Source organism: Amia ocellicauda, chromosome 15, assembly GCF_036373705.1.
Source record: "Amia ocellicauda isolate fAmiCal2 chromosome 15, fAmiCal2.hap1, whole genome shotgun sequence".
In the NCBI taxonomy this organism is placed as follows: Eukaryota; Metazoa; Chordata; class Actinopteri; order Amiiformes; family Amiidae; genus Amia; species Amia ocellicauda.
Window position 1 is genome coordinate 8682493 of NC_089864.1, and position 27508 is coordinate 8710000.

General features: G+C 43.9%; 1 protein-coding gene across 3 annotated transcripts in view; it reads right to left on the reverse strand.

The window, feature by feature from the left end:
* Positions 1–259: 259 nt before the first annotated feature.
* ahcyl2b (adenosylhomocysteinase like 2b) overlaps positions 260–27508 on the reverse strand; it is a 42842-nt gene continuing 15593 nt past the window's right edge. Inside the window, exons 1-17 of one of the 3 annotated variants that reach the window (XM_066723517.1) lie at positions 16477–16548; positions 12205–12316; positions 9943–10086; positions 9480–9580; positions 9253–9355; positions 8942–9036; positions 7370–7476; positions 6760–6876; positions 6474–6537; positions 5576–5664; positions 4798–4868; positions 4202–4296; positions 3841–3939; positions 3667–3735; positions 3486–3564; positions 2840–2960; positions 2412–2714 (exon numbers count right to left, since the gene is read on the reverse strand). In XM_066723517.1, coding sequence (XP_066579614.1) covers positions 2660–2714; positions 2840–2960; positions 3486–3564; positions 3667–3735; positions 3841–3939; positions 4202–4296; positions 4798–4868; positions 5576–5664; positions 6474–6537; positions 6760–6876; positions 7370–7476; positions 8942–9036; positions 9253–9355; positions 9480–9580; positions 9943–10086; positions 12205–12316; positions 16477–16533 — 1578 coding nt within the window. In that variant the 5' untranslated portion in view covers positions 16534–16548 and the 3' untranslated portion in view covers positions 2412–2659. The other 2 variants (XM_066723516.1, XM_066723515.1) reach the window with 2 other exon arrangements.

A 27508-nucleotide genomic window follows, 5' to 3' on the forward strand; every position in this document is an offset into this window, starting at 1 on the left:
AGAATTATTGTTGCAGACACTTCAATACACAGCCCTTCCCCAATGGAGCGTTACACTCCGCCCCGGCCCGTCTGGACGCCTCTTCAACTCATTGTGCTGCGATGGCCACTCAGGAACCCCAGCAGGAAATATATCCTCTTCCTTAGACACTTAATTCGGTGAGAAAGGGAAATAAAACCAGTTTAACTTATGAGAAGATTCCTGAAAGGATGCAAACTTTTTTTTCACTATTTTTTTATTTTTTTTTGAAGATTACAGATTTATTATTGCTCATCTACTACAATCACTTGCAATATTTAAAACATTGTTCAGACAACTTAAAATCTCAGATTTTGTAGTTTGTACTGAAGATTTACAACAATAAATACAGGTGTTTGATTCATTTAGTTCTTTTCTTTTAGGGTTCCTCATCTATCCGAGATGCTGGTGTTACCCCTCCTATACCGTGTTACGATCACAAGCCAAATAAACTCCACTGTAACGCACAGGCTACGATCCTGAGACGACTGCGGCAAAGAAAAGTTACGCAAATGCATAGGAGTGAACAACGTACAACAATGTAAAAATCATAACAAAACTTAAGACAATGGGGTATTAAGTTACAAAGAGATAATTATCAGCTGTATAAAGGATGACCGGAAATTAGCACAAGTAAAGACTGCCAACAGAGGTGGAGACACGGAAGTGGACACAGGACAGTAGCGGGACAGCTGGTGTTGCTCAGAGTTACACACATGCTAGTTACACAGCACAGGGCTTGGGCAAAACTTTGATACTGTACTTAAATCACAAAGGAGGCGATGTGCTACTCATACACAGATTTGGTACATTACAGGAGTTTACATAGGGCTTATACATGCCAGCTGCTTCCAGCACATTTCCATCTGTGGATTGTACTTTTCAGACTGGGTGTTTGGATGGGGCTTGCCCTGTACGAGACACCAGGAGGCAGTGCTGCAGTGATGTTAGCTTGAGGACGTCTCTCTGGACGACAGGCTGCAGACAGTTTTAAAATGCGGCCCAAACCAAAAGTGATGACTCTACAGTATTTACTTGAATCCAGTGTTGTACCTGAAGTGTCCACAGACTCAACGGGAGGACGAACACGCTGTGCTTCTGCAGGAACTGTTTTTTTTTTTTTTAATGTGAAGTGCCTTTAACGGTCATGGAAAATGATTCACAGGGGCGCATCCCCACTGATAACGGTAGATGACTCGAGGCTTTGAGCACAGGAGACTATTCATTTGGTATTGGATATCAGGGCCCAAACATGAATAAGCGGTTCTAGAATGAGCCCAGAGCCACAGAGGTGGTGGTTCTCTTCAGATAGGAGGGTCTGTAACATTAGCTACAAGGTGGGCTTTCCACTGTATGGAGTCTTAACGGCAATTAAAGTGAGAGTAATGGCTTACTTTAATCATTTGGAGGTGCTAGATCAAGAATAGGTGATGTGAATGGTGGAAGCAGCACAGAAAAAGCTACATCGCTATATAAAAATACCCCCCTGTTGATAACTCTCTCGGATCTATCGATCTCAACAAAAATAAAACAATGCCCCCCCCACCCCGGTGTCATCGTGTTGATGACTTTTCTCCCCCCCCCAATTTCCTTGGATGAATACCTTAAAAGTTCTTTAACACTGACATAATAAAAATCATTAGTAATTACAAGGTTTGATTATATAGAACAACAACTAGAGGAAGCCACACTGGGCAGCTCTATAGTGTAGTGACGGCCATTGTGGCGTTGCACTTAGTGTTTGATTGGCGGAGGCAGAGAGCCGGCCTCAAGGTCAGTCGCTTGGCCGTTTACTTGTGCTAACTTCACTCGGCGCCCTGGGAACGGAACAACAGCTTTAAAAACACGTATGATCGTTATCCTGTGATCTGTGGTAAAGACGATATGATTGAACCCAAGCCCCCCGCCCCCCCAACCACCCCTAAAAATCCCTGTTCCCATGGACGCTTTGAGGGAATAAAATAAAACCGAAAAAAGACAATAAGACCAGAACATGTGCATCAAAGAATTTCAGAAATCACTCACGCTTGTTTTTTCTTTTTTCTCCATCTTTTTCTTTCCAAGATCTCTCTTTTTAGTTTTACAATAACATCTCTAATGGATTACTTACAACTGACAAGGTACATAAGAGGAAATTAAATCTTGTAACCCCCCTCAGGTCATTCCTAGGAGTGACGGCGGCCCGAGCAGCTCAGAGGTTACAGTACAATATTCTAGTTTAAATAAATAAAACTCGCAAATGCGCGGTCTTGAACGCCATGAAGTCCAGCTCTCGAACCCCGAACGGAGGTTCTGAAATGTTTCTTCTCTTCGTTCCATCTTGGTCTGTATGGTTGCTGTGGTCTGATACTTTGCTTTAGTTAAAATTTCCATTTTTACAGTAGGTTAATACCTTTAAAAAAAAAAAAAAAAAAAAAAAAAAAAAAGTAATTCAGTGTGTTATCATAGGGGAGAAAACAAATCTTTATTTCTAAAGCTGAATATGTTTTTTGATGAAACAATTGCACTTCATCACATAAAACAACAACCAGAATCCTGAATTCTGTAAAGCTGCAGTTCTGGAACTGGGAGGAAGCGCCCGGGAGGTCCCGATGAATCTTTAATGACCGTGGAGCACGCAGGACACCAGTTTAAGCCTTCATCATGCAGCAGTGAACACAGAAGGAGCTGCGGTGTTGTCATGCCTGTTCTTCCCCCTTTCACAACGCAGATTCGCTGTATGACAGAGTGCTCCTAACAGCTACACAACACATTGCACACCTATAAGCAGGGTTTATCCGCACAACACGGCGTATTTGGGATAGAAGCGATGCGTTCTGACCTGTAGTAATTTGGCTTGAAGGGCCCATTTTTGTTCAGGCCCAGGTATTTCGCTTGCTCGTCCGTCAGCTCGGTTAGGTGCGCGTCGAACGTCGGGAGGTGAAGGCTGGCGACGTACTCATCTGAAACACACACACAAAAAAAAAATTGTACAATCCGAGCATGTTTGTGGCACGTGTTCGCGCAATTACGGGTCGCGGTGTTTTTGTGCGTTTGTCTTCTTGTTTCGGGAAACGGTCTGGTGAATGCAGACCGGACAGCCAGCCGTTAAAACCGTGCTTGCGTGCCACTGAGTGTGTGTGCGTTTGTGAGTGAGTGTGACAGCCTGACCTATATATCCGTGCCGTGGTCTAGCCCAGGAACAGAAAGCAGACTAGACAGCACAGCGGCAGGGGAGCTGACGGCTATAGGCAACACTGACTCTCTCAATAAGGCCAGCGGAGCTAAAGGATCAGGGCTGCAATATCGCCACTCTCATACAGGCGCCACACAGACCGGCCTGCGCTGGGTAACAGAGGCAGAATGAACGCCCCCAGGGCGGCGCAGCTCACACAAGGGCCACAGCGCCGCCCTGGGGGCGTTCATTCTGCCACTGCTACAGAGACGGCCACAGGTCCAATTAAAAAACATTTTAAACAACATCTTACCCATCTTCTTGGGCAGCAGGTACACGTCCTGTTTGTAGCGGCCCTCGGGGGCGTTGTACAGCTCTATCAAAGCCAGCGCCTGCGAGACAGAGAGGAGCATCTTGAGAAAAGGGCTGAGCGCCGAGGCGCGAGCCAACGCGATACCCTCCCCCAAGGCCACAGCCCGGGTGGAGTTTCCTACCTGGGTGGTGGCGGTTATCGACAGCACAAAGGTGGGGACCGTGGAGCAGCTCAGGTTGAGGAGACGACCCTACAGACGAACACACACAGAGTCACAAGCCGCCCGTCTCCTCGGTACAAATACTGCCCGAGAGTGTTCCCGATTCGGTGCGTCCGTCAGGAGGAAAGCTCTCACCTCGGCTAGCAGGACTATCCTCTTGCCGTCGGGCCAGATGACGTGGTCCACCTGTGACCTTACCCGCTCCCAGGTCAGCTCGGGGGTGCGCAGGCTGGCCTGTAACACAGTCCCCAGGGACACGATTAACAGACGGACCAAGGCAACACAAAAACGAAACCATACACAGTGCCAATCACACGAAGACCAACATATCCCAGACGGACACTCTAAACTCTTTGTAGAGAGAAAACAGGCATCTGATCCCACCGTCCTCTGCGTTTCAGACGTGTGCAGCACACACGTGACCACACACATGCTGTTCTGATGAGTCAAAGTCCGAACACTATCTTTGAAATACATCAAACAAAACAGTCCTTACCACATCAATCTCAGTGTTGGAGTGGCCCATGTTGCAGACAATGCAGCCATTCTTCATGCGGTCCAAGTACTCCCTCACCACAACGTTTTTGTTACCTGTAGTGGAGGACACACGTGTGAAGGATGACACGTTAGCTCAGGTGGGTTTAACTGCAATTAAAAAGATTCCTCCCCTACTGTTCTGTGTTTCATCCCCCTCCGCCCACCCGTCTGATCGCATTTTAAGAATGAACTTGTATGTAAACAGCTACTTAATTAACTAGGGATGGACACAGTCTCTGAGGTAATTAACCCTGGTTAGATTAATCTGATCGGTCACACTGTGGAAATTACTGCTCACCTCTCCTGTGTTTATAAAAGCACGGCATGTTCGCTGATCCTGCAAGTCAGTCAGCTGACAATTCATCACAGCGGTATTCTGTGCGCTGCACATCCTTTAGGTTCACCACAGTAAATTATATCCTATTATTACTTTAAATGAACAGCCAAAAGCAAATTCTACAGTGACGCACTTTACCTTATAATACGGTTTTGCCTTACACTATAAATTACTCAAATATGGCAGCTTGCCTGAGGAACAGATGTGAATAAATGTACCTGTGCAGGTAATAACGATGTCCACTTGTCTGATCACTTCATTCAGTTTCACCAGTCTGAAACCATCCATACTGAAAGAGTGGAAGACGATAAAAGGCATATTATATATATATATATATATATATATATATAACGTGCATACAGTTCATGCAGTTATTTCCTCAGTACTGATGACCTTTTTCGGCACAGTTCAGGATTAAAACAGAAACCTCGACCAAGTAAGATGAGATCTCAAAACCACCTTTTTTTGGGGCTTTCTGGGTCGGTTGTTGAAGCCTCTAGCAAAGCAAAGTCATCGTCACGCACTGAGACAGGGATTTGTGTCTGGCTCAGTTTGCGTGTTGCATCTCTAATGCTCCTAGTGCTGTAGGTATTCCCAGAGATGCACCCCCCAGAACTAAAAACACCCCTCTCACCGGCTCACGCTCTTATCAAGGAGTTTCAACATGAAAAAACGCTGCAGGCATTGTGCAGAAATTACAGTGCGCTCTATTATTCTGTACCATGGTAATCTCAGCAGGTTAAGGTCAGAGAGAACCAGCTGTCACAACGCATCAGCTGTGTGGGTGCGCCTCCCTGCTTCTGAATATTAACATCCTGCCGAGGTATAAAGAGTCAGGAAGAACCATTCAAATCACTGACACTCTCCATACAACACACACACAAGCAGTTTTCTGCTGAAGGGCGATTCAAAAAGGGCAAGACGACACCCTGCCCACACGGCCGGGTCAGACCGAGTAGAACCTGTGTGGCTCCGTCTGTGCAGCGGCGGACGTACCAGGCCTGTAGGGCACAGATGGGGTCGATCTCTGTGACATACACTATGGAGCCCATGGCCTTCAGAGCAGCACAGCAGCCTTTTCCCACCTGAGAGAGAGAGAGAGATGGAGAGAGAAAGCGGGACAGGGAGAAGGAGGGGAGAGAAAAGGGAGAGAGTTAATAACATGGGGGCTTTAAAACAGATCAACATCAACAATTCAGCCTGTGATTTATCTCACAACAACACAGCTTAGAAGGAAACTAACAGTTTACCTGACATGTTAGTGTAGTGAAGCAGGACATTATAAAATCCCTCACAATAATAATAATGTATCAGGAGGTTTACAGTGACCTATATAAAGGCAAATGGATTAAGGATTCTCCAGGACTATTAATATAACTAGATCGAGCTAAGCGTTAAAGGTGTTAAATTATAATATGCTGCCCTCTAGTGGCTACAAATTGTTATTAGCCTTACAATGACTTTCTGGCCTTACTATTCCAGCACATTTCCAGGTATAAACCTCAATTTAGACATTTACGACTTGTCCTGGAATCACTGGGTCATGTAGCAATAATAGACATTGCCTACAATGGCCTGAGGTTGGGATTGTTCAGTTTAGTCAATGAAAACGTGTATAATTGGCACGTTTAGAACAAATGTGTCTGATCGGCACTTTGGATTATACTGAAAACAAGGGCAAACATGCAGGCAGGGTTTGGTACTGTACAAGCACAGGCTATAGTTAAATAGTGAGACCTATTTTATAACGAGTGGAATCTGGTATTTCCTATAATGCCAGAGAACAGCTATTTCCAAGACAAGAGTGACATCTGAAATGCTTCCGTAACAATCACACCAAGAACAACGGGCCGTGACGCTAGATTAGACTAAAGGGGAAATGACACCCATTTACCTCTCCGTATCCACACACCACCACCTGCTTTCCCCCAAACATCACATCTGTTGTCCTTTTCAGACTGAGGGGAAAAAACAAAAAAAACAAAAAACAAGGTTGCATCTTAATGGCAGCAGCCAATTAGAAATCAAATGGTTGAGAATGTTCCATGAAGGAGCACGGACACTGGTTCCGGAACGGTCAACAGAACGCGGGACGGCACAGACGTTCTCCGCATCGGTTCCACACTAAACAGGGTCAAAGCCGTCGTCCTGGGGGGCACCGCAAACACGGCTCCACCTACCCGTCCAGAATGGACTCCCGGCAGCAGTACAGATTGTCGAACTTCTGTTTGGTGACCGAGTCGTTCACATTCATGGCTGGGACACACAGCTTCCCAGCTTTGGATAACTGGTACAACCTAGGGCGATATGAAGCGTTAATAAAAGCGTTAAAAGTGGGTTATATTACTTCTGGAAATGTGACACTGCAGAGTACAGAGAGGATGTTCCTTTCAGCCTGCATGGAAAACAGAAGTGTGCACCAAGGTGAATAATTTAAATTGCATAGCTATTTTAAGCAGCTGTATCAGTTGTGTTGCTATTATTACCCCTTTGTTCTGATTTAGTAGCAATGAAAGTGCCTGTGAAATGCATTACAGTAGGAAAAACAGTTCCGGTTTCAGCATTAGAACTGGACAGAATTACTCTGAAGCGGTTGGAAGGATTTCAGAAGAAACAGACACCATTTCCACACACTGTCAGGCTAGGACCCCCCAGCGGTTCTGGCAAGCCTTCAGCACACCACTGCATGGGCCTGGGGCCAATCCTTCCCAGGGCAACAACCTGATGTTCCATCAACGATGGCTCAATATCTCCATTTATTCACCCCCCAACCCCATCATTCTGCCCCACCTGTGAACTCCAGTGACGCTCTCCTCCACGATTCCCTTGATCTTCTTGAACATGTTGGGGTACTTCTTGTAGATCCAGTGAGTGAGATCTCCTCCGTCATCCAGGATCTGCAGGGAAGAAATAGAACCTGTCAAAATGACCTCTTCTTTCGCCTTCCCTGCCCGGGGCAGGGGACAACGTGCATTTCCTAAAACACACCAGTCACTGCAGCTACATTCATTTTTCTCGGGAGAGCTAAAGGAAGAGAAAGTGTGAACGGTAAGTCTCTAGTTAAACATTTTGAGCTTTTCAGTGGCAATTTAAAAACGCATACTGACCAAGCTAAAAACGAGAATTCATTTACTGAGTGTTAAGGGGGGGGAAACTGACCTATTGTTAATAACATTACATTCATTTTAAAGGTCTAAAGGTTACTACTAGGCATTTTACAAACTATTAATACTCTTCAAATATAGTATCTAGGTCAGTGGTTTTCAAACTGGTCCTTGAGTAGCCCCTGCCCTACTGGTTTTTGTTCCAACCAACCATAAGTAATTAAGAACTAGATTGGAACAAAAACCAGCAGGGGGTACTCAAGGACCGGTGTGAAAACCCCTGTTCTAGATTATGAAGAATGTATAAATGCAGTCCAGTTGTCTAAAGTGTTACCGTATGAACCTCTACTGCACATCTGAAATTGGTTTAGATTTCAAAGCAGCACATGACTATCCTATAGTCAGTATTATTCTCAGCCTCTGGGCCGAAACCAGGAAACATTGTTTAACTGAAATACCAGCAGCACCCAGATAAATAGAAGAGAACAACTTGCGTTCTTTCTGTGCTATACTACAGTCGCACAAAGCATTACGCTGTGACCGCCGCGGAGGACAAAGCTGGTGTTGTTTGATAAATAACCCCGGTTACAAAGAGGACTAAGACGGACTGAAGGAAGTCTGTGCTAACGGTGTTAAAAGATCACACACTGGAGAGTTGTCCACTGCTTCAAAGCTTCACCTTAATGTTGGTATTTTACACTGGAACCAATCAGAAACGAGGCTTTCATTCCTCTTATGAAACGGGTTAAGTAAAGGGGCATTTTACATCAAAGCTTTTGAGAATGTGTGCCAAGAATGTTCAGAAACATTGGCATTAGAATTCCAACCTGGATTGTCTCCCCAAATTTGTCTTTTAGGAAATGTCTCCTACTGCTGGCATTCTGGGCATTTTAAAGGTCCCAAATATATCAATGATAACCTTTCAAATGTTGTTCAAGTTGAGTACAATTTTGCTTTAAAAATCTGAAGCACGAGATGCTAGGCTAGGGAACATCACCTACATAAAAGTACTGAAAAATTGCTGTATGGGAATGACCAAAATTAGGTTTTACTAAGTGTTTCTTTGCAATACAGACAGTTTTGTTGCACTCCTGAAAAAAAATCAATTAACCAATTAAATATATGAATTGTTTATTGTGGATATTACCATTCAAGATCATTTCCCTGGGCAATAATTATGTAACTCAGGCAGTGGGACACACTAGGGTGAGGGGACAACCGTTGGACCTCCGATCCCCGGAGCGGTAAATGCACTCACCATGTTAGGCTGCCACCCTTCCACATTGACACAGCGGTCGATACACCACCAGAAATCATCTTCCGATTCCCCTTTCCAGGCAAACACTGCGAACCCTGTCACAGGAAACACAGCGGTCATCAGGAAATTGGACTCTGATTAACAACGTGAGAGGCAGGGAGGAGTCGAGTGCCTAGTGTTAACTACTGGATCAAAGAGATGACAGCTGTGCACGTGGAGTGGAAATGGAACAGAAAAGAAACAGAAAAGATATGCCGGTTAACTATGATGTGCAGCAGGGTGGGGGGGTTCGGTGGGAAGGTCGGACCCACCTCCCTCAGCCAGGGCGGCGGCCACTTCGTTCTGGGTGGAGTAGATGTTACAGGCAGCCCACCGGCACTGAGCACCCAGGGCAGACAGCGTCTCCATCAGTACCTGCGGACACAGAACGTGGCGTCAGCAAACTGCGCCCCCACGTCACGACACGACACACAGCACCCTGGAGACACCCAGTCTATCTGGCTTAAATCTGTGGCACCGGGGCCTGATGGGCACTCACCGCGGTCTGGGCTGTGATGTGAGTGCAGCCCACAATCTTGGCTCCGGCCAGGGGCTTCTCTCCCTGCGCTCTCTTCCTCAGGGCCATGAGAGCAGGCATCTCTGCCCAGACAGAAAGACATACATTAAAGAAGGCCTGGGCACACTCTCTCCTATGACCCTGGTTTCTGAGGAATGCAAAGACACAATGCAGGCCTGTTCCCAGAGGCATCCTTTAACTCTGGCTGTTCAAACATTTCCACAAAAATAATAGGTTGTTTGGGCCCTAGTTAGAATATTTATATAATTACTGGGGGGAATGTCTAGGTAGCAATTGTAATTTCTTTGCGTTGGACAAACACTTTCAAGAATTCGTGTTTAGGGTGAATGTAGTCTCATGCTCTGTAGTTTTGAACAGGCAGCACTGGGACGGACACTGCCGCTCTTTGAGTGCGTGCGGCTGGCTGGCAGGAGCTCCACGGTACCTTGCTCTGCGATCTCGATCTCCCTGCGCCCGAAGTCGGCCTGCTTGATGTTCTTGATGCAGAAGTCGCTGCTGCCCTTGGAGTTCTTCTGCTGCTTGTCTCGGGGGGACGTCTCATCGTCGGAGCTGTCTGTGTAAGAGGCGGCTGAAAGAGGAGCCGAGATGTTCAGTGAGCATCGGCCCGAGAGACGGGGAACAGCAGACTGAACATATTACTGTACAGGAGATGTGCGGACCACTCCAGCTGTCACAGGGCTCTATACAGTATTAACCAGGAGGCTAGAGCTATACAACCCAATGGGTTGGAAAGCACGGAAATTAACATTGTTTCTTCATCTCAGATCCTTTAAAATAAAAACTTCATCACTTACCGTCATAAGTTTAAACGTGTGTTCATATCACAAAGGTCAAACAGGCCGACAACACCTTCCGAGTTAGTCATGTGAACAACGCGGGCAAGAAGTAAAAAAATTCCCTTACTCAGCCCAATTAAAAAGAACAAAAAGGCTTACGCCCAAGATTAATGCAATGTCTAACTTTAATAAATCTTCTTAGGACTTTATTTTAATTAAAAATCAAATGTTTAAAAATCCTTTAATCCTAATACCCTGTAATATTGTCTGATTGCGCTGCTCTTTAAAGATCCTGTGTGAGTGAGCGCTCACTCGAGTCATAAGTCACTCGGACAGAGAAGGCCAGACCCTTTGAACACTTCAGACTTGTTCTCCTTCACCTGCGCGTACGAGAACTCAGGGGTCTTGACCATTAAGGTAATCTACAGCCTATCAGTCAGTTTATTCATCTGTGAGAATTAATAAGGCCAATAAGGGTTTTTAGTTCATGTCACCAGGTTCGGGACGAGAGACGGGGAGACTAAGCGAGCAAAATCTCACAACACTGTTTCATGTGTGTCAGGACTGACTGAAATGTGTTTAATAGGAAGAAAAAGGGATTAGAAAAATAATTTTATTTGACAACAACAATTTGATGTTAGTGTCGCCTTGAGTACAATTATAAGCGGCTGCGGCTGGATTCAGCTCTCTGTTCGTGGACAACGTGGAAAGAAACCTGCAGCACACGCTTTTCTGGGGGGAGGTGAGGTGGGTTTGGTTCCTGGCACACACATGAAAAAGATTTACAGCTGAAACCCAATGCTTCTTAATTTGACCACAAGTCTAGGTAACCCTGAATTAAGATGGGAGGAGTGTGAAACCAAAGTATTTATTATTTTGTAACATCTTGACCATGATTCGGTGCAAGTGAGAATGGCCTTCAGTGCTGTAACCATCACCTCAGCTCTGCCATAGGAGTCGGAGGGAGGCGAGTCTGGTTCAACTGGCGCACAGGTCAGGGGTTGCTGGCACACCGGCCACTCGATTATTAAACTGTAAGCTGTGCCCAGTGACTCAGTGGGAATGTATTGTTACATTTTCTCTTTTGTTAGACACGTCGCTGGTTGGAAATCTGTTTTAGGATAATCCTCTTAGATTGGATTTCCAGATACTCGAGTGCTCCCAAACTTTCAGAAAAAATGTGATTGTGTGTGTGTGTTTTGGGGTTGCCTTTTAATGTCTGTACGTTAACAAGTCATTGAGTTGTAACAGAACATGTTGGCTATTATGGGCTGCTTTTGTCTGGTAGTATGAATTATAACCACCTGATTATAAAGTCATTACTAAGCATAAGCCCTTCATTCTTGGGGTTTGTGGGGACTTCCGGGGTGCATATGAAGAGCATTGGGGCGGTTCTGTTTAAAATAACTACTTTGAGAGAAAGTCTGCTAACTGTCATTTTATTTATTTGTATTTACCATGGACAATATAATGCAATTCAATCACTATATGTAATGATTTGTCCAGGTACGCAGACTGATGTATGTCCTCCTCCAACACACAAGCAATTTCTTGCTGTAGTCCTGAGATGCAGAAACAAGGGCATCTCCTTGGGTTATAATAAGTGGATGTACAAATAAGGTGCCCAGGGACACAGCCATGCTTGTGCAGCTAATCTGGTCAGCGGGGGCTTCGTGGCAGAGGAAAAACAAGCCCAGGGGAACGCAGATGTAGTGGATTATTACATGTGCAAAAGTCATAGAGACACTTAAGGAGCACAGTTTAATTGCTTCAGTTAATATCAATTTTTTTAAGCTCTGTAGAAAGGCGTTTTAAAATTGCTCTTGCATTTCTTGTAATAATGAGAGACAAAAACTGAAGTAACACACATCCACTCCATGTGGTTTAAAACCCAAAGAGCACGAGCCTACCCGAGCTGTAGCTGTCTGTGGAGGACTGCGAGATGGAGCGCGACAGGGAGCGGCGGCCGATCTTGGTCGGGCGCTTGTTGAACTCCTGCTTCTGGTCCGCAAACTGGATTTGCTGTGGAGGCAAAACGGGAAAGCAACACTGGTTTAGTCTGAGAACACTGGACAAGGTCCTGCTATTGATCTCAACAACCTGTTCACAGCCTGGTCAGTAATACAGAAGTAGTTACAATCACCGGGTCTAATCAGATCTGGGTAAAGCACGATTGCTAACCGTGGTTAAACAAATAAGATGCTTTGATCGAGGAGTAATACTGGCACTCAATGGGGGCAGTGTTTCCCTTCAGTAGCCAGTTTGGTCTCGGACACAGAGATTATTAAAAGAGCAATGGGTGTCTGGCATAGACACCAACACAAATTGCCAAAGCCAACATCCAGGGGAATGTCTTGTTCAGAAGCCCTCATTATCACCTGTACAAAAACATGCTTGATGCATTGACCTCATTTTCCAATAACAAATGCAATCGTTCCCAATGGTAATCGACTCTTGTTTCCTCTTTCCTCCACTGTGGGAGATCTGTGAGTTAGGCTTTCCATAGCAGGGAGGGGGGGTTCAAAGACGGAGGAAGTAAAAACAGCATTTCATTCTGGTCTCCTATGCTGAACTGTGGAAACAAGTTTGATTTCTAAAGGAATTGTATATTAACTCTGGTTTACTGAAGTGTCAGTCACTATCTGGGGAATTCAGCATAAATAATTAGAATGCCCCTAAAAAACAAAACACCTAACATTGGTAAAAAAGCAGCAACAAAACTTAATGGCTAATTACATTTAACCGAGTGTCTTGCTAAGGGTGGTGCATAAAAGGATTAGATTGAGATTGTCGTCACAGTGGCAGTTATACAAGAACAAATCTGTTGCTATGGTTTTAAAGTTTAATTTCATAACTATTTCTTCATTACTGGAAGCCGCCCAGTTCATCCTGAGGATTTCTCACACACAGCACACAAGATGAGGAAATTAATTTAGCCTATTTGTCTTGGCAGCTCAACACAGCGCTACCCCGATGCCCAGAGGAAGGCGCTAGTGGCCTCAGAGCAGGAGTGTCAACAACATGCCGAGGGATGTCTCAGTCTGCTGTTGTGACGGGAGAACAAGAGATGCATCAGCCATCAGGAGGAGATATTTCCTACAGTAATGTATACACAGCCCTGCTTTTTAACCATCACACCCGCTTTACACAGTCTCCCAGTGTCAAAATCACATTGCGAGTCATCTGGGTCTCTCCTCTGTGAGATTTCCATGAGCACCATTAAATTACATTTCCTGAAATTAAATCTTACAGATTCTTCAGTTCTGAAGAGCCCAAAAGGCACTAGAGACTGTCAGCAAAACATTTCTCGGGTTACAAAATCTCAATGGGAAGAGGAAGCCTGAGTCGGCACTGTGCTGGGGACACAGATGAGTCTGTGCTCAACTGTGCCAAGAGGTCCTGGTTCGCAAAGGTAGGTCAAGCGTTCCTATAACAAGAGCTTTGACTGCATCTTGACCTTCTACAAGGTAATAATGCCCTGTGGAAATCTCCCAGCCAGCCAGAGGCAAAGGCCCTTCCCTTCCCTTCTTAATTGCAGGGTCACTGCCCCTGCTGTTCGGTTTATCCTTTAACATGCCAAAGTGGGTTTTGATTTTGTTATGACCAACTTCAAGTTTGAGGCTCCGGGTCATTCATACAGTCTTTATTTAAACGAGGCCAGTCCAAGTGTTGTTTGAACACAGCTTTTAATAGTTTCCTTTAGTTATTCATTTTGATTCGGAATTGTTTACTGTCCTTGAACACGCGCTTTATTACTACCCACAATGCCTCTGCTCCAAGCAGTGACCCCATTGGCTGAGCCCAGGCTCAGTTTTAAAGACCATATTGTTATCCTTCATCTGTAATTTTCAGGTTTTTAAAACTAATTACCTACAGTGTTCTACTTTTCACTTCCTTTGCAAATGCTTTTATATATATATATATTTTTTTTTTTTTTAACTGCAAGATACTCCAGGGCCTTACAATGGCCCCTTTATGGGAATCAGAGACGGAGATTATCATCAGGACCAATCAGGAGGTTTCTCCAATTCAAGATTTCCTGTTTATTCGAGGAGAGCATGTCTTGAACTCCAGTTAAGAAAAAGGGTTTAGTTCTCAAATTATCCATCTGTTAATCAGTGTGCCTTATTAAAAGCAAATTATGCTTTCATACAAAATTAATTGAGGAACAGCAGGAAGGTTTAATTACTATATCATAGCATGAAGGAGCAGGGACTGTCAGAAAGAGCCCCACTTGCAAACTCTTTGTTAATGGATACACAGTGCAATAAAATTCACCTATTGCATTACATTCCCTATGGAACCTGCATTATACAATACAATTAGACAATGTACAAGTGTTACCTCACAGCACATGAGCATTCTAGAACATGAAGAATAAACATTTCCTGCCTTAAGCTTAAGCAAATGACAGTACGGATATCCATTACTGTAAATCTGACCTTCAAAAGCATCTCTACCAATGTTTTTCTTCTCTTTGTGCAGGAGTTCTGGGAAGCACAGCTGATATTTTACTAAATGTTGGGCCCATCCCTTACCCTACACCCCAATCAAGACCCCTGTCTACAAGATGGTTAGTGCTGGGAACACTAGAGTAATAAAAATAATCTGGATACAGGCCATTCAGTTGGGTTTAATCAAGAGGCAATAATGGCACAAAATCCTCCAGGTTGGCTTTGCATTTGCTTATATAATCTAATGAAGGAAAGTCATAAAAGGGGCAGAAATCAGGTCACTGTGTGAAATTTGTGTTCACACTGTTCTCCTGTTTCCCCTACACTCAGCAAAGAAAAAAATGCCATCATTTCAGAGGATTAGGATTGCATTCACCAAGTACAACAGAGGCTTTGTTACACCACTCCCAAAAGCAGCGCCGATACTTCTGAAGCCATTTCTCAGATAATCGCAGGAGAGTTTCGTCTCCACAGGCAGTTGGGTTATTTTTTCCATCTAGTAACCAGATTATATATATATTTTCTTTATCAAACAAATACTGTTAAAACATTGCTTGCATCACCATTCATTCAGACAGTCCCAAAAGTATTCTCAGTCTTCCCAGCTGTACTCTTCAGATGGCAGTCCGCAATTGAGGTGGGGGAGCTGGAATATTTCAAAACTATAATTCTTTAAAATGAAAACAAACTCTTGCGCTGTTTCACATGAGCACATCTCTTTACTGGCTCAGACACACTGATGACACCATATGGGGCACAGAGTTGAATGTGATACCACAGCTACCACCGAATATGAAGTATATGCACAAAAATAAATACATCGGTTTGCTTATGTAACATCAAAAGACATCTGTGTATTTACAGAACACGCTGCTCTGTCACTGGAATTATATAAACAGCATAAACCGAAACAGAGAAAGATCAGAAATTGCTCATGGCGAATGGAAAATATTTTTTTTTGCCAACAAAATAAAATGGGAAGTTGAATCAGTTTCCATGACTATCAAATGTTCATCTATCTTAATTTAATTAGTAGACATTTTAAAATTCTTGTCAACAAGAATAAAAATACATTTTGAACACTACACTAAAATCTGTACAAATGTGATCATATTTAGAAAATTGTATTTTTTCATAAGATCGTAAATACTGTTGATGTACTACTTCACAATCGTCTTTAAAATACTAATATAGGCCTATGTTTTTACTTTTGAGTATCAGAACACCATTTTACCCTCAAATGTAGGGCAAGACAGTATAGCCTACATTTTATGTGAAGTATGCAGGTTATTTTTTTTACCAAATCCCTACTCCAAGTACCTTCAAGCTCCTAGTTACTGAATAACAAACACAAAATAATCTAAATAACCCCAGATGAATGATTTAAAGAGAAGGCTCTGTGCTCCACAATCAGTGAAATCAGCTGCATAAATACAGCAAGTGAAATTTAAACAGTCAATTAAGAAGTTGTAAACCCTTTCATGCACGAATTATCCCCCATGTAAACAACACTTTACATTCGTGTTTAATTCCCTCGACAGGAAGCTGCGATGGATGAAAGGGTTAACACCTGGGCGCTCACACATTGAGCGCTGTGTGGAAAACTATCAACACTGAAATGCAGTGACCTGTTGCTTCAGAGTTCACCCGCGCAGATCACAGTGAGTAGACCCCACCAAACACCGACACTGGGATTTGGCCACCAGCACCCCCCACCCATTCACTTACCATCCACTGTGGGACCTGGAAGGCAGTGCTGGGGCTGCAACTCTCCCACTTTGCCATCTCTGCGGCCTCTCCCTCGCTCTGCTCTCACACTGGGCACATCTCTGCACTTTAAAAAGCCACAACCCCCCCCCAAATCCTTGGCTGCCGAGACCTCAGTGGCCTCTCTCCTCATGACAATCCTCGTTCATAAAGTCTCTGCTCGTACGCACTCTTAATCCCATTTAGTCAACCATTAAAACCATAGCTTGGCAGCTCGTAATAGGATTGCAACCTACAAGGTTTCTTATGAATTCTTGCTGCATATTAATAACTGAGGAATGTGAGGGTACGGTACTTCGCTGTAGGGTATCTCGGGTTTAAAGCAGCTCGGAGTCGAGAAGTTAATGGCGGACTTCCAGGATAGAGAAATCATATTTTATCCCCCTAGAGAGAAGGCATAAGAGAACTGTCCTGGTTCCCAAAGATCTTGCACTAAGAAAGGGCTTTACTCAGGGCCAGGCTTACTGAACCCATGGATGTGGACCTTGAATGCCTTGGGGGGCCACAGAGTCTTTAGACGTTTCCTGAAAACGATCACTAACTTGGTCCATTAATCTCTCACACACAAACAACTCAAAACAAACTGTTTACATCTTAAAGAATCACTGAATCGTTCCGCAAGTCAGACTAGGTGAGTTACTGAACAAGCGTGTAACACACCCGACTGAAATAAAGACCAGTTCGTTCACAAATGATTTGTCTTTTTAAATTAAGGTGACAGATAGCTGTGAACAATGGAAGGCATCCCGGTCACAAACCCTTCACAAGGCATATTTTTAAGCAATAATGATGGGGGAGGGGGGGGGGGAAACACCAAATTAATGTGACAAGACAAATGTTAACTGTTCCTACTAGGGTGATCTCATGCTAATATTGGGACAATAGAAAACAGAGAGGTGAGGCATTACTGTCAGCCAGCACTTGAAAGCATTTTTCGTATCTTTGTCAAAGACACAATATAAACCGAGGACTTCCATGAACTGAAGATAAGCGAAGTTAATCAGTATGCGACAGTTGTTAAAGTTGATTATATTTATTGTTTGGCTTTGAGATTGCACTGTACCTTTCTGCTCCTACAAGAAATCAAATACCTAGAATAAGTTACTCTCGTAGGAGGAAATGTCCTGTTCTCTCCAAGGTCAAACCGCCCCCCTGTTGCCCTATATAACAACGCCATCGATGCATTTCCCAAGGCCAAATGCCCTGCAGCATTAACAAAACACACAGTATAGTTAATATTTGCCTTTGTGATAGTTTATCTTTCCGGACAGTTGTTGTAATTAATTCAGTAGATTAGTGGAGGGTCACAGTGTTAAACCTGCTTTTGTGTACTGTTTCACCCGCTGTGGGAGACTTGCATGTGTTGAAACAGGAAGACAGGCCATACTATGCTATTCAAGCTAATACACCCAACAACAATAATGAATCTTAATACGACATGTATCTATTTGTGTGCATCGCGAATGTCCATGTGAGCTGAAGGTGTGCGAGTGCACAGACGGTGTGTGTGTTTCAGTCATGCACACAAAGCACAGCACCTGTACCCAAAGCCACTGTGCAGAGAAATCACACCCCAATGAGAGAAAAAATAAAATAAAAGTCTCTTCCCTTAGATAAAGCCATTATTAATTTGTGACTTATAAATTATAGATGCACTGTAATTGCAGAGCTAATTAATCAATAAATGGATACAAATGTTGCCATCGGTGTAGCAGCACAAGCCCCAGATCTTAAGACTACTGGCTGCAAAGCTTTAAGAATACAAAACCCCCGATTGTGCAGCAGGCGTTTCTCCATCTATCAATTACACATTCAACTGAATACCACAGCTGGAGCGAACACACAGCGCTTGCCAGGTGCTTCACAAGGCAAGACATGCAATGTCTCTTTCATGTCACTAGAGGGCAGTGCGATTTAAAAGTCAATCTGAAAGTGGTCCATAAACATACTTAAAACTAAAGAGGACAAAGAGCTGAATTTGACATGTAAAATTAGAATTGTAACACTTGGTGGAATCGCATTTTAAAGGCTTCTAAACAAATGTCTCTTCTGTTGTTATCTCTATGCCTTTTGTGCAGTATTTTATAAATGATCCGCTCCACAAATACTGTTTGACCATAACAGGAAAAGCCCTGATAGTACAGCCTGCAGCTCCCGGAGATAGCAGTGCAACATTCAGGGTTAATGAATGGGAAACAATGGGATCAAAGGAGGAATTATTGCTGCCATGGTTTGCAAGTTCAACGGCGCAGGATAACTGCACTGGGTCCAACAACCATAAACGGTTATCGGATGCCAGTGCAGTGCAGAGGAATAACTCCAGAACCAAGTTCATAAAGATTACGTGATTAAAGGCGATGGCACAAGAGATCTAGTGCCAAATTACATAAATTATTAACATAAAAACAAATTTAGTTTTGACACAAATTACAATGCTCCGTTGCCCATGTACCACCACGTGTGTGTCGGAACACAGATATTCTCTATTGTGTGTCTGGTTCTTCTATCAGTATACAGATTCTCCCCTATAGGGAAACTCAGGCTGGCATCTGTGCTAGGAGTTGGTAAATCCCCCCACTAAAACAGAGGTGGCTGGGGAGGTCAGGCCGAGGTCTCGTTCATGGTCACAGAGCTCCCTCGTTCAAAGAGGTGGGTGCATCCGGTGGGCACAGGAAGTGGGTTGACAGCTGAAAGGGAGGATGTTGACTGACTGAGTTCTTGCAGCTTTTGCTCAGGGACACACGGGTTGAGAAAACAACGGACGGTGTCAGGCGCAACGACAGAAGGAAGAACTATACATTTTAGCATCATTTACCGTCATTTGTATCAAAAACCCCTGCAGGACTCTGCACAGGTTCTGCTCTTGCGGTCGACATCATTGCCGTCTCCACCCATTTCAGGGCGACCCTCGTCACGGAGCTACGGGGGCTGGTTTTGGAGAGGAGATGGCGGCCACGGCCTCTCGAATACAGAACTCTCCTCCCTTCAGAGCAGAGACAAAGACTCTCATAAACTAGCAGGCCCCCGGTCTTAAGTGGCTGCCATTCACATCCGGAGCCAAACGGAGGAGTTCAAAGGCACAGACCCATCCGTCGCCACCTGAAGAGACCTTGTCGAGAGCGCATGTCAAATAATGAGACGCAAATGTCTTTAATGTACAAGAGTACTACAGATGTTAAGGGCAATAATTAGTCCTACATTCTACACCGGCGTACACTGTGGCCTCGGTTGCACAGCCACTCACACATGAGTCGCAGCTCTTGCCACTCTTCTCGCCAATGCCACAGATTGCATGTTGTGACCGAATCCTACAGTAGATGGTTGTAATGGTTTGTTAGTCACACTCAGCAGTCAGGCTGTCCTTGGTGCTGAGTGCAGGGACAGGGTGATGATTCAATGGCTTTTCACTGGGGAAGGAATATAAATAAGTGTTACATGTTGTTCCTGTCCCAAAGAGACACGCAATAAAAAGGGGACATGCCTTTGTCTTTATTTATGGTGGTCTGTATTCTGGGTAGTTAAGATCTAAGGGCAGACACTCCCACACCTCCCCAAGCCATGGGGGGAAAAACACTGCAAGACCTGCTACCACCCCAACAGGGACAGAACAGCACTGAGGGCAAATGACAGTGGTTCAACTTGATGATGTTTACAACACCTCCAAACCCCCCCCAAAAAAGACTGCAGTCAAAGATAATTAAGAGTGAACAATGAACCGACTACAGGAGGCGAGTCTGCCTCCCAGTCTCACCTCACCCAATTAAAACCTACACAACGTTTTGTTTTGCATGCTCGAATTTGTAAGATTAAATATAGACGTTGGAAGGGAGGGAAGAGGAAATGACACCCCATCATCTGAACTTGAATTCACAAACTCTCTCTCTACCTGTACTGGTTTCTGGTACTTTATTTTGAGCTACGCCATCTGCCGTGTAATAGGAACATTTGCAAATTCGCGAAGACAAGCATGACATGGCATTAGAGAAAAGGATGTACAGAATTAGAAACCACTTCCTATGAGATGCGGTGCGTACCCCCCCCCCCCCGCAGACGAAGCTGAACCCAACGTGTTGCCGTTACTTCTTAAGCACATCTCCGCCCGACAGACTCCCATCAGCCTCCCTTACATTTGCAAAAGAACATGAGACCAAGAGATTAAAAGATCAGCTTTGCAGAACGCTAAAGAAGAAATGTTATCATTATGAAACACATGGTTAAGCTTTAATAAAGTTTAAAAAAAGTCTTATTTCAGTGATTGTCTTGTCCCCGCTCCTCTCTTCACCTATTTGACATCTGTACTGACAGACATGACCCTCAGCATCTTTCTTTGCTGTCCAATAGCTCAGCAAAACCCCAGCGTGATGCATCATCTCTGGATCGAGAGCGAAGCATAAAACATGATGTAAAGATATGCGTGGACTGAAATACCTGTTCTGGAAAAGGGTTGTCTGCTTTTTGGCCATGACTCACCTTGGTCATGTTCCCCGAGTCATAACCTTTCTTCATGGTATCCGGACTTGGAATCTACCAAGACCGCATGGCTGCCGCTGGCTTTTAAGAGCGGTACAGCAGAGCCGTGCGTCAAAGAGCGCCACGCCTAGAACATCAATAGTGAAGCTCCTCGTGAAGAGATGAATAGGATTTTAGAAGAACAGATCGGCAGTAACCCGATACCCAAAGAAACACGGGCGGCTGACCTTTATGTAGTCGGAAGGAGGGTGAACAGAGGTGGGCAGAGAGCCTTTAATGTTAGTTAAAGATTGTCCGATGGTGTGGCGCCTCTGCCAACATCGGAACGGATGGCACCGAGGTCAGAAGACAGCTGCTCCCTCGGTCAGGACTTGCCTGAGCACAACAGGAGTTTCACTGCTGTGTAGCAGGATTAATCTCGTCACTGTGTTCCCATTCAAGATTGCTATGGCTAATACTTGTTGAGGTCCCCTGGATGTTCTTGTAGGTGTTGCTTTTGAACTGAGGGGGCTGAGGGTCTGCTTCATCGATGATGGTCGGTGCTACCACCACCACTGGTGCACAACTGCAGTGCCGTCAGCTTTATTAAATAATTATTTTTAAATTTCAGATGGTTTAAAGAAGTAGGCCACTTAAAATGAGACAGCTGGGAACAAGCAAAATCTTGTATTTTTAGACCGTTTAAATATGGCATAAAATACGTGTTTTTAAGTGATTATTACCTGCATACAAGAACAGCAACCTACAAATTGCAAGAATTGCTGTATTTACTGGCCTCACCACTAATGCCAAAGCCCTGTACATTGCTCAAAGGGTTACTTATTCAGAGAGTGTGGGATAAACTCTGTCAGAAAGGCCAAATCGAAACAATATAAACAAACAAACAAAGGAGAAACTCTGATGTGGGTTTTCCCCCCCGATACCTACAAATCTCTAAGGTAAAAGCATGTCCAGTTCTTTAGATTCAAGGTCTTTCAGCCACTGGTTGTATAAAACAAAGCGGTGCTTCATTCAGGCCAGTTCTCAATCTCGGCCTTTGAAGAGTCTTGTTGACTGTGTACACATTTGACTGAAGTTCATAAAGGCGGAGGTCTCTGGGTTTTCACAGTTCGTGCCTTCACCTGGGGGAATGCAGACTTTGTGTGCGCACACAGAGCGAGTTATCGGATGCTCTGTCGGCTCTCATTGTCCTCAGGTACACAATCCCTTTTGTTCAGTAGGGTGGAGAGGTGGATTCCTGTCATCTGATCCGATCTCCATTACTGTGACATCCCTACTTCTAAACAAGTTTGGAGAAGCTCCCTGATGGACCTCTCGATTCTGAAGGGCTGCGTGTGTGTGTGTGTGTGTGTTTGTGTCCTCTGCTTCATAAACGTCATCTCTTTTGTCAACAGACGACATTTCTCAAGCAGCTTTCAGTGTGGCACTCCAGGGTCTGCAGAGGTCACCTGACGCCCCTTGTCAGAGAACAATTCAAATATGGGACGCCCTCCAGCCGTCCCCTCTTCTGCCTTCGGAAATTGACACAAACCGCAGCGCGTTACTGAAGCATTACTGCAGCACAGCAATATTCACAAACCGCATACAGGTAAATGAAAGCTCAGATTATAAGACTGACATGTTTCCTTTTCTGGATCTAAAAAACCAAACTTTCTAGGACTTGCAACAAACTCCACTGACGCACATTTGGGAAAACAGTCACTGCTGCTTGTGTCAGTTAACTTCGTCAGCCGTCACAGAACAGACAGTTATTGTTGATTTTTTAATAGTGCATTTGATCACATGTACTGCAGCCATACTAAGCAAAGAAGAGAGGAGGCTTAAAAAGTGAACAGCATGGAAAGGAAAAACGGAGCTGCGTAAAGACCCCGGTGTTGCTACAACTGTGCACATGCCTGAAATTCTTCGTCCAATGTTCATATCCTCCTGGCAAGTTCTTGAATCTGTTATGCAGGCTGACATGAACACTTTGAAGACCGGAGCTTTAAGCGATATTATGTGGACGCTTGAATCAATAATAAATGACTCTTTGGAATGTCCCTCCTGTTTGCTGCTTGAATATTATCATCTTTGGTTTTCACAGACCACTTTTATTTCACTGCCATCAATAATAAAAAATATACAGTACTATAGATGTACTGTGGCTGTGCTCTGAGCTCATGTGGACGTTGAGTTACTGCAAAAATGGGACGAGTCACTCTGCCAGGCATTTCAAACTGCATCTCGGTGTCCCGCTGAGAATAACCAGTGATTAAAGACCCTGTAATTATACTGAAACGCTTAAGAGCCAGTTGTGAGACAGCAGATCATTTGGGCTCATCCAAGATTGTTCGGGGGCATGTGAAGTTTTCTACAAATGCATAAAATGATGGGAGAAAACCAGCAAAAACAAAAACACGATGACAACAACATAAAAAAAAACAGAACCACCTGCCTGAAACAAAGTCACAATGTGGTTAAAAAGCTCCCCATATCTGGCATAGCTAAACATACAATGTTCTGGATTTCTGTAGAGTTGAGTGCTACCCTGTGAAGCAAATTAACTGCAAATCAGTCCAGGAGCAGTGGTGGTATTAAAAACAGCAGAGATTACATCTCAAGTAGCTGAAATGCACCTTCTGGAACATTTTCAATTCTTTATGGGGTGTAATTTACACTACAAACACATAACTAGGTACAGAAACAGTCGCATATTCATAACTCAACTATAAATAGGCCACCTCTCTCGGCTCTCCGCCTGAAACAAAAGCTGATCTTGGTGTGCTGGACCGAGATTGACAACGTTAGCTGTATGACCAGAGAGAAATCAAGCTGAGATGATGACAGCTGGGTCACAGCAAACTCTTCTGGATGAGGCCCTTCAGGAGCATAAACTCTCAGAAAAACAAGAAGTCACGAAATAATCAATCCGAGCCGTGCGTGACAGACTCTTTGCGGCCTTGCGTTCAGATTACATCCCTGGACAACAACAAGCAGTGTCCGTTATGTGCAGCAGTAAATAAGGACGGCTCGCACAAGACGTCTCCAAGAAACCTGCACAGACGGCGCTGTTGGGTTCTCTGAAAAAGCTGCTGCACAAGGAATGATTAAACTAGCTGTGATTTACACAAAGATTTGTTCAAGACTTAATTGCGACTTGGTTGTGCCTAAGAGTATTACGCCAATCTGTTCTACTGGGTGCCAATACCCACATGTAGCAGAAAGAGCCCGTTATTCCTTTCACGATAGCAGCGGAATAAAAAAGTTCCCGTCCCACATTAAACTCACAGAAGTGGGCTTCAAATCAAATCGTACCCAAGAATGCTCTTTTTGTTGCAGTAGCAGGTCTGAATGGAGAAGGGTAAAACTGGAAACAACCCCCCCACTGGACCAGAAAGAAAAAGGAAAATTTACATTCAGCGTGGAAATCAAATAACATTGCCACAGGACATCCTTAAACAAAGACAAGCTCTTGATAAAGTTTCTCAGTGATGTCAGAGTTGCACTTTATTTAAAGTCAATTAAGTAAACATGGTAAATTTATGTGATAGAAGACTAGCACTATTATTTAAAAACAAGTTTGCCCCACAGTATCTATTGTAACCATGGTTCTCTCATTAAAGAAAGCTGAAATGACTGGTCTGAACCTGACAGACAAGCAACCCCCCCAAACAAATTATAAAATAAAATGCTTTCAATGATCAACAGTTCAGGGAAGAACAGACTTTCATATAGTCTTTCATGCCCTGCAAGTTTTAAGGACTACTATTACTCTGGAGGCAGGGGGCTTCCCGTTTCCTCGACAGCCTCCTGCAAGGTCAACCCAGATCATTCGCATTCTGCAAGAATGGGCGCGTGGGACAGTGAGGCTGAAGCTTAATGTCTCCTCTCTGCATGAGGGGATCCAAATGCTATCTATGGTGCCTCAACTAAGAAAACGTTTTGTCCTGCACAAAGACGATGATTTAAATATCTATGAGAGATAACTTGAGAACACTGTTTTAAAGGACACTGTTTTCATACAGTAAAACAATGGTCTCATCACTTATGTTATTCAACAGCAATTGGAATTTTTAAAATATGCGTGTTCCAGATTCTGAACTGGAATTGTCAAGACTGAATGGAAGTGGAACTGGAGTAGAAGGAAAGGAACCGACCCAGACCCTGTGTGGATACAAACGCACAAGGCCATCACGGACACAGCTGCTGATGTGGGAATTATGCAACAGCATCTTTGAAGAGGGGACTCCGACTGGTTCATGGGATTGTGAATGGATTAAACTCTACTACATGACCCGAATTATCCTGCGAGCTAAAATATTAAAATTAATCTGTCCAGAACGATTTGGTCCAAAATAAAACCAAACACTACCATATCTGGCCCTACTGTACTAGATTAAAGCTACAAACAAATATTTCAATTTCTGATGTTTAGGATATTGCGTCAACATCTGAAAATCCTCATCTGATATGGAACCTCACGGAAAAGAATGCTCTGATGTTCGGTTTACTATTTTAGGAAAGTTTTTAAGATTTTAAGTGCTACCTTGGGCACACCTGTGACCACATGAACCAGTGAATTTTCCGAAGTGCCCAGTTATAAGAGTTCAGCTATCCTTGTATAACTTACTTTAGAAATAAGTTAGCACATAATACAGTTACTTACCCATGTAATAGCTGGCAATTTTGCCTCTACTACTAGGGTCAAAGGCCAAAAGGAAGTGATTTTGGCCTTTGAATCCCAAAGTTTTCGAATGATAAACTAGGCAGATGATAAAGACCGGACAACAGTAATCCATTTTGTTAAATATAACCTAAATCACATTGTAGCAAGAGAAATCAAGAGTGAGAGTGTGGCAGGATGTACAATGTGATATACAGGAACACCCTTAGGCTCAAGCAATTTGGGAGTCCTGTGTTATTTAGTAGGAGTAAGGAGAACATGTTCTACTCCTTCTAAAACCACTTTACTGGTGTTCTAATCCAGACATCACCAGCAGGACGCCATTATAAATTTAGCACCAACCAACCGCTAATCCTAGAAATTCAAGGTACATATTCATTACTACAACTGCAGACACTTCAGCTGAAGGGAGAGAATTCAATATAAAAATCAAAACACACCAGACCTCATATAGCCCAGCTGAAATACTAAACCTGCCAAGAGCCGTTGTCAAGGTTTCAAATGGCAGTTTTAGGCCTACATCATCTTTTCGTTTCTCATTTCAGTTTCTCACAGATACTTATGCTGCTTCTGCTTTGACCACTATTTTGGAGCAAATGAAGTGGGGAAGTATATAAGCATTGCACAGCCATCCAAAATACTGACTCTCTCCCCTTCTGACCCAGCCAGAGGGTTTTTGATTCTTTGCTCTCTGGCCCTTTCTAACTGCAGTTGGACCAAGAATGTGAAGAATGTGAAGAGGAACATACTCGTACAGATCACCCGATGAACTCTCTTCTCACCCGTCACTTCTCAATGCCGCTGGGATCTGGACACGAGAGCAATTATCGTTATAAACCCCCCTACAGGGACGGAAATAAGAATCCCCACACTTCAGTGCCAAAGACCGTCTTGCCATTACCAGGTTTCCACTTCAACAGAAATGATGACGATGATAATAAGTAGAAGGAGAGAACCGCAAACACGGAGAAATCCTGGCGGTATCCAAGAATTCAGCGTGACGTCAATGCTCCCATCAATAACAGGAAGGCTCCTTGATTTGTGTACACTAGGGCACCTGCCAATGTGTAAAACTGGGGCACGGAAAGCATTACACAACGCCGTCATGACCTGGGTCAGGAAGGTTCGTTTCCAAGCAATGGCAGGACCGTGTGAGAACGAAGGCACCGACTCGTGAGCAGGAATACACATTCTGTCCTGCTGTTGTGCCAGAGACCAGGAAGGCATCGGCAAAGCTATTTTCTGCGTTTTAAACAGATGGTTCCAGTTGACAGTGTGACTCAGATGTTGAAATCAACAACGCGTCAGATACCCAATCATTTTTATCTCTCGGTGCAGAATTAAGACAGCGCTCACTTGTTCAGCTGCCAGCTGGGGGGATACAATTACTCCCCGATTCCGAATTCATAAGCAAGCTGAGACAGGAATGCGTTTCTGAGTGCCGAATTACACGGAGAAACTCAATGCCTCCAAACAATGGATTCCACTTTAGTTCCTTATTCAGATTACACCAAGAGGCTCGATCTCAAAAGTTTAAACATTAAAAAATGTACAAGATACAGAAGAAAGCCCAGACTGTGGAATTATTTTTATACAGCAATCAAGATGGCCTGACTTCCAAGATCTCAGATCAAAGCAAGTCTTTACAACTGAATATCACAAGATTCCACATCTTTAACAACCAGGCCTGCATTGTTTTTGTAATAAAATACAATGAGATCTTCAGAGCAGCTGCCCATATTTTTGCACTGTCCAACAGGAACATTATTTTTGGAGACACTTCATGAAACAACGGCTTAAGATAACAGTTTTCATATGGTATGACTTAATGTTTAAATGTATTGAGCGTATTAAAAAACA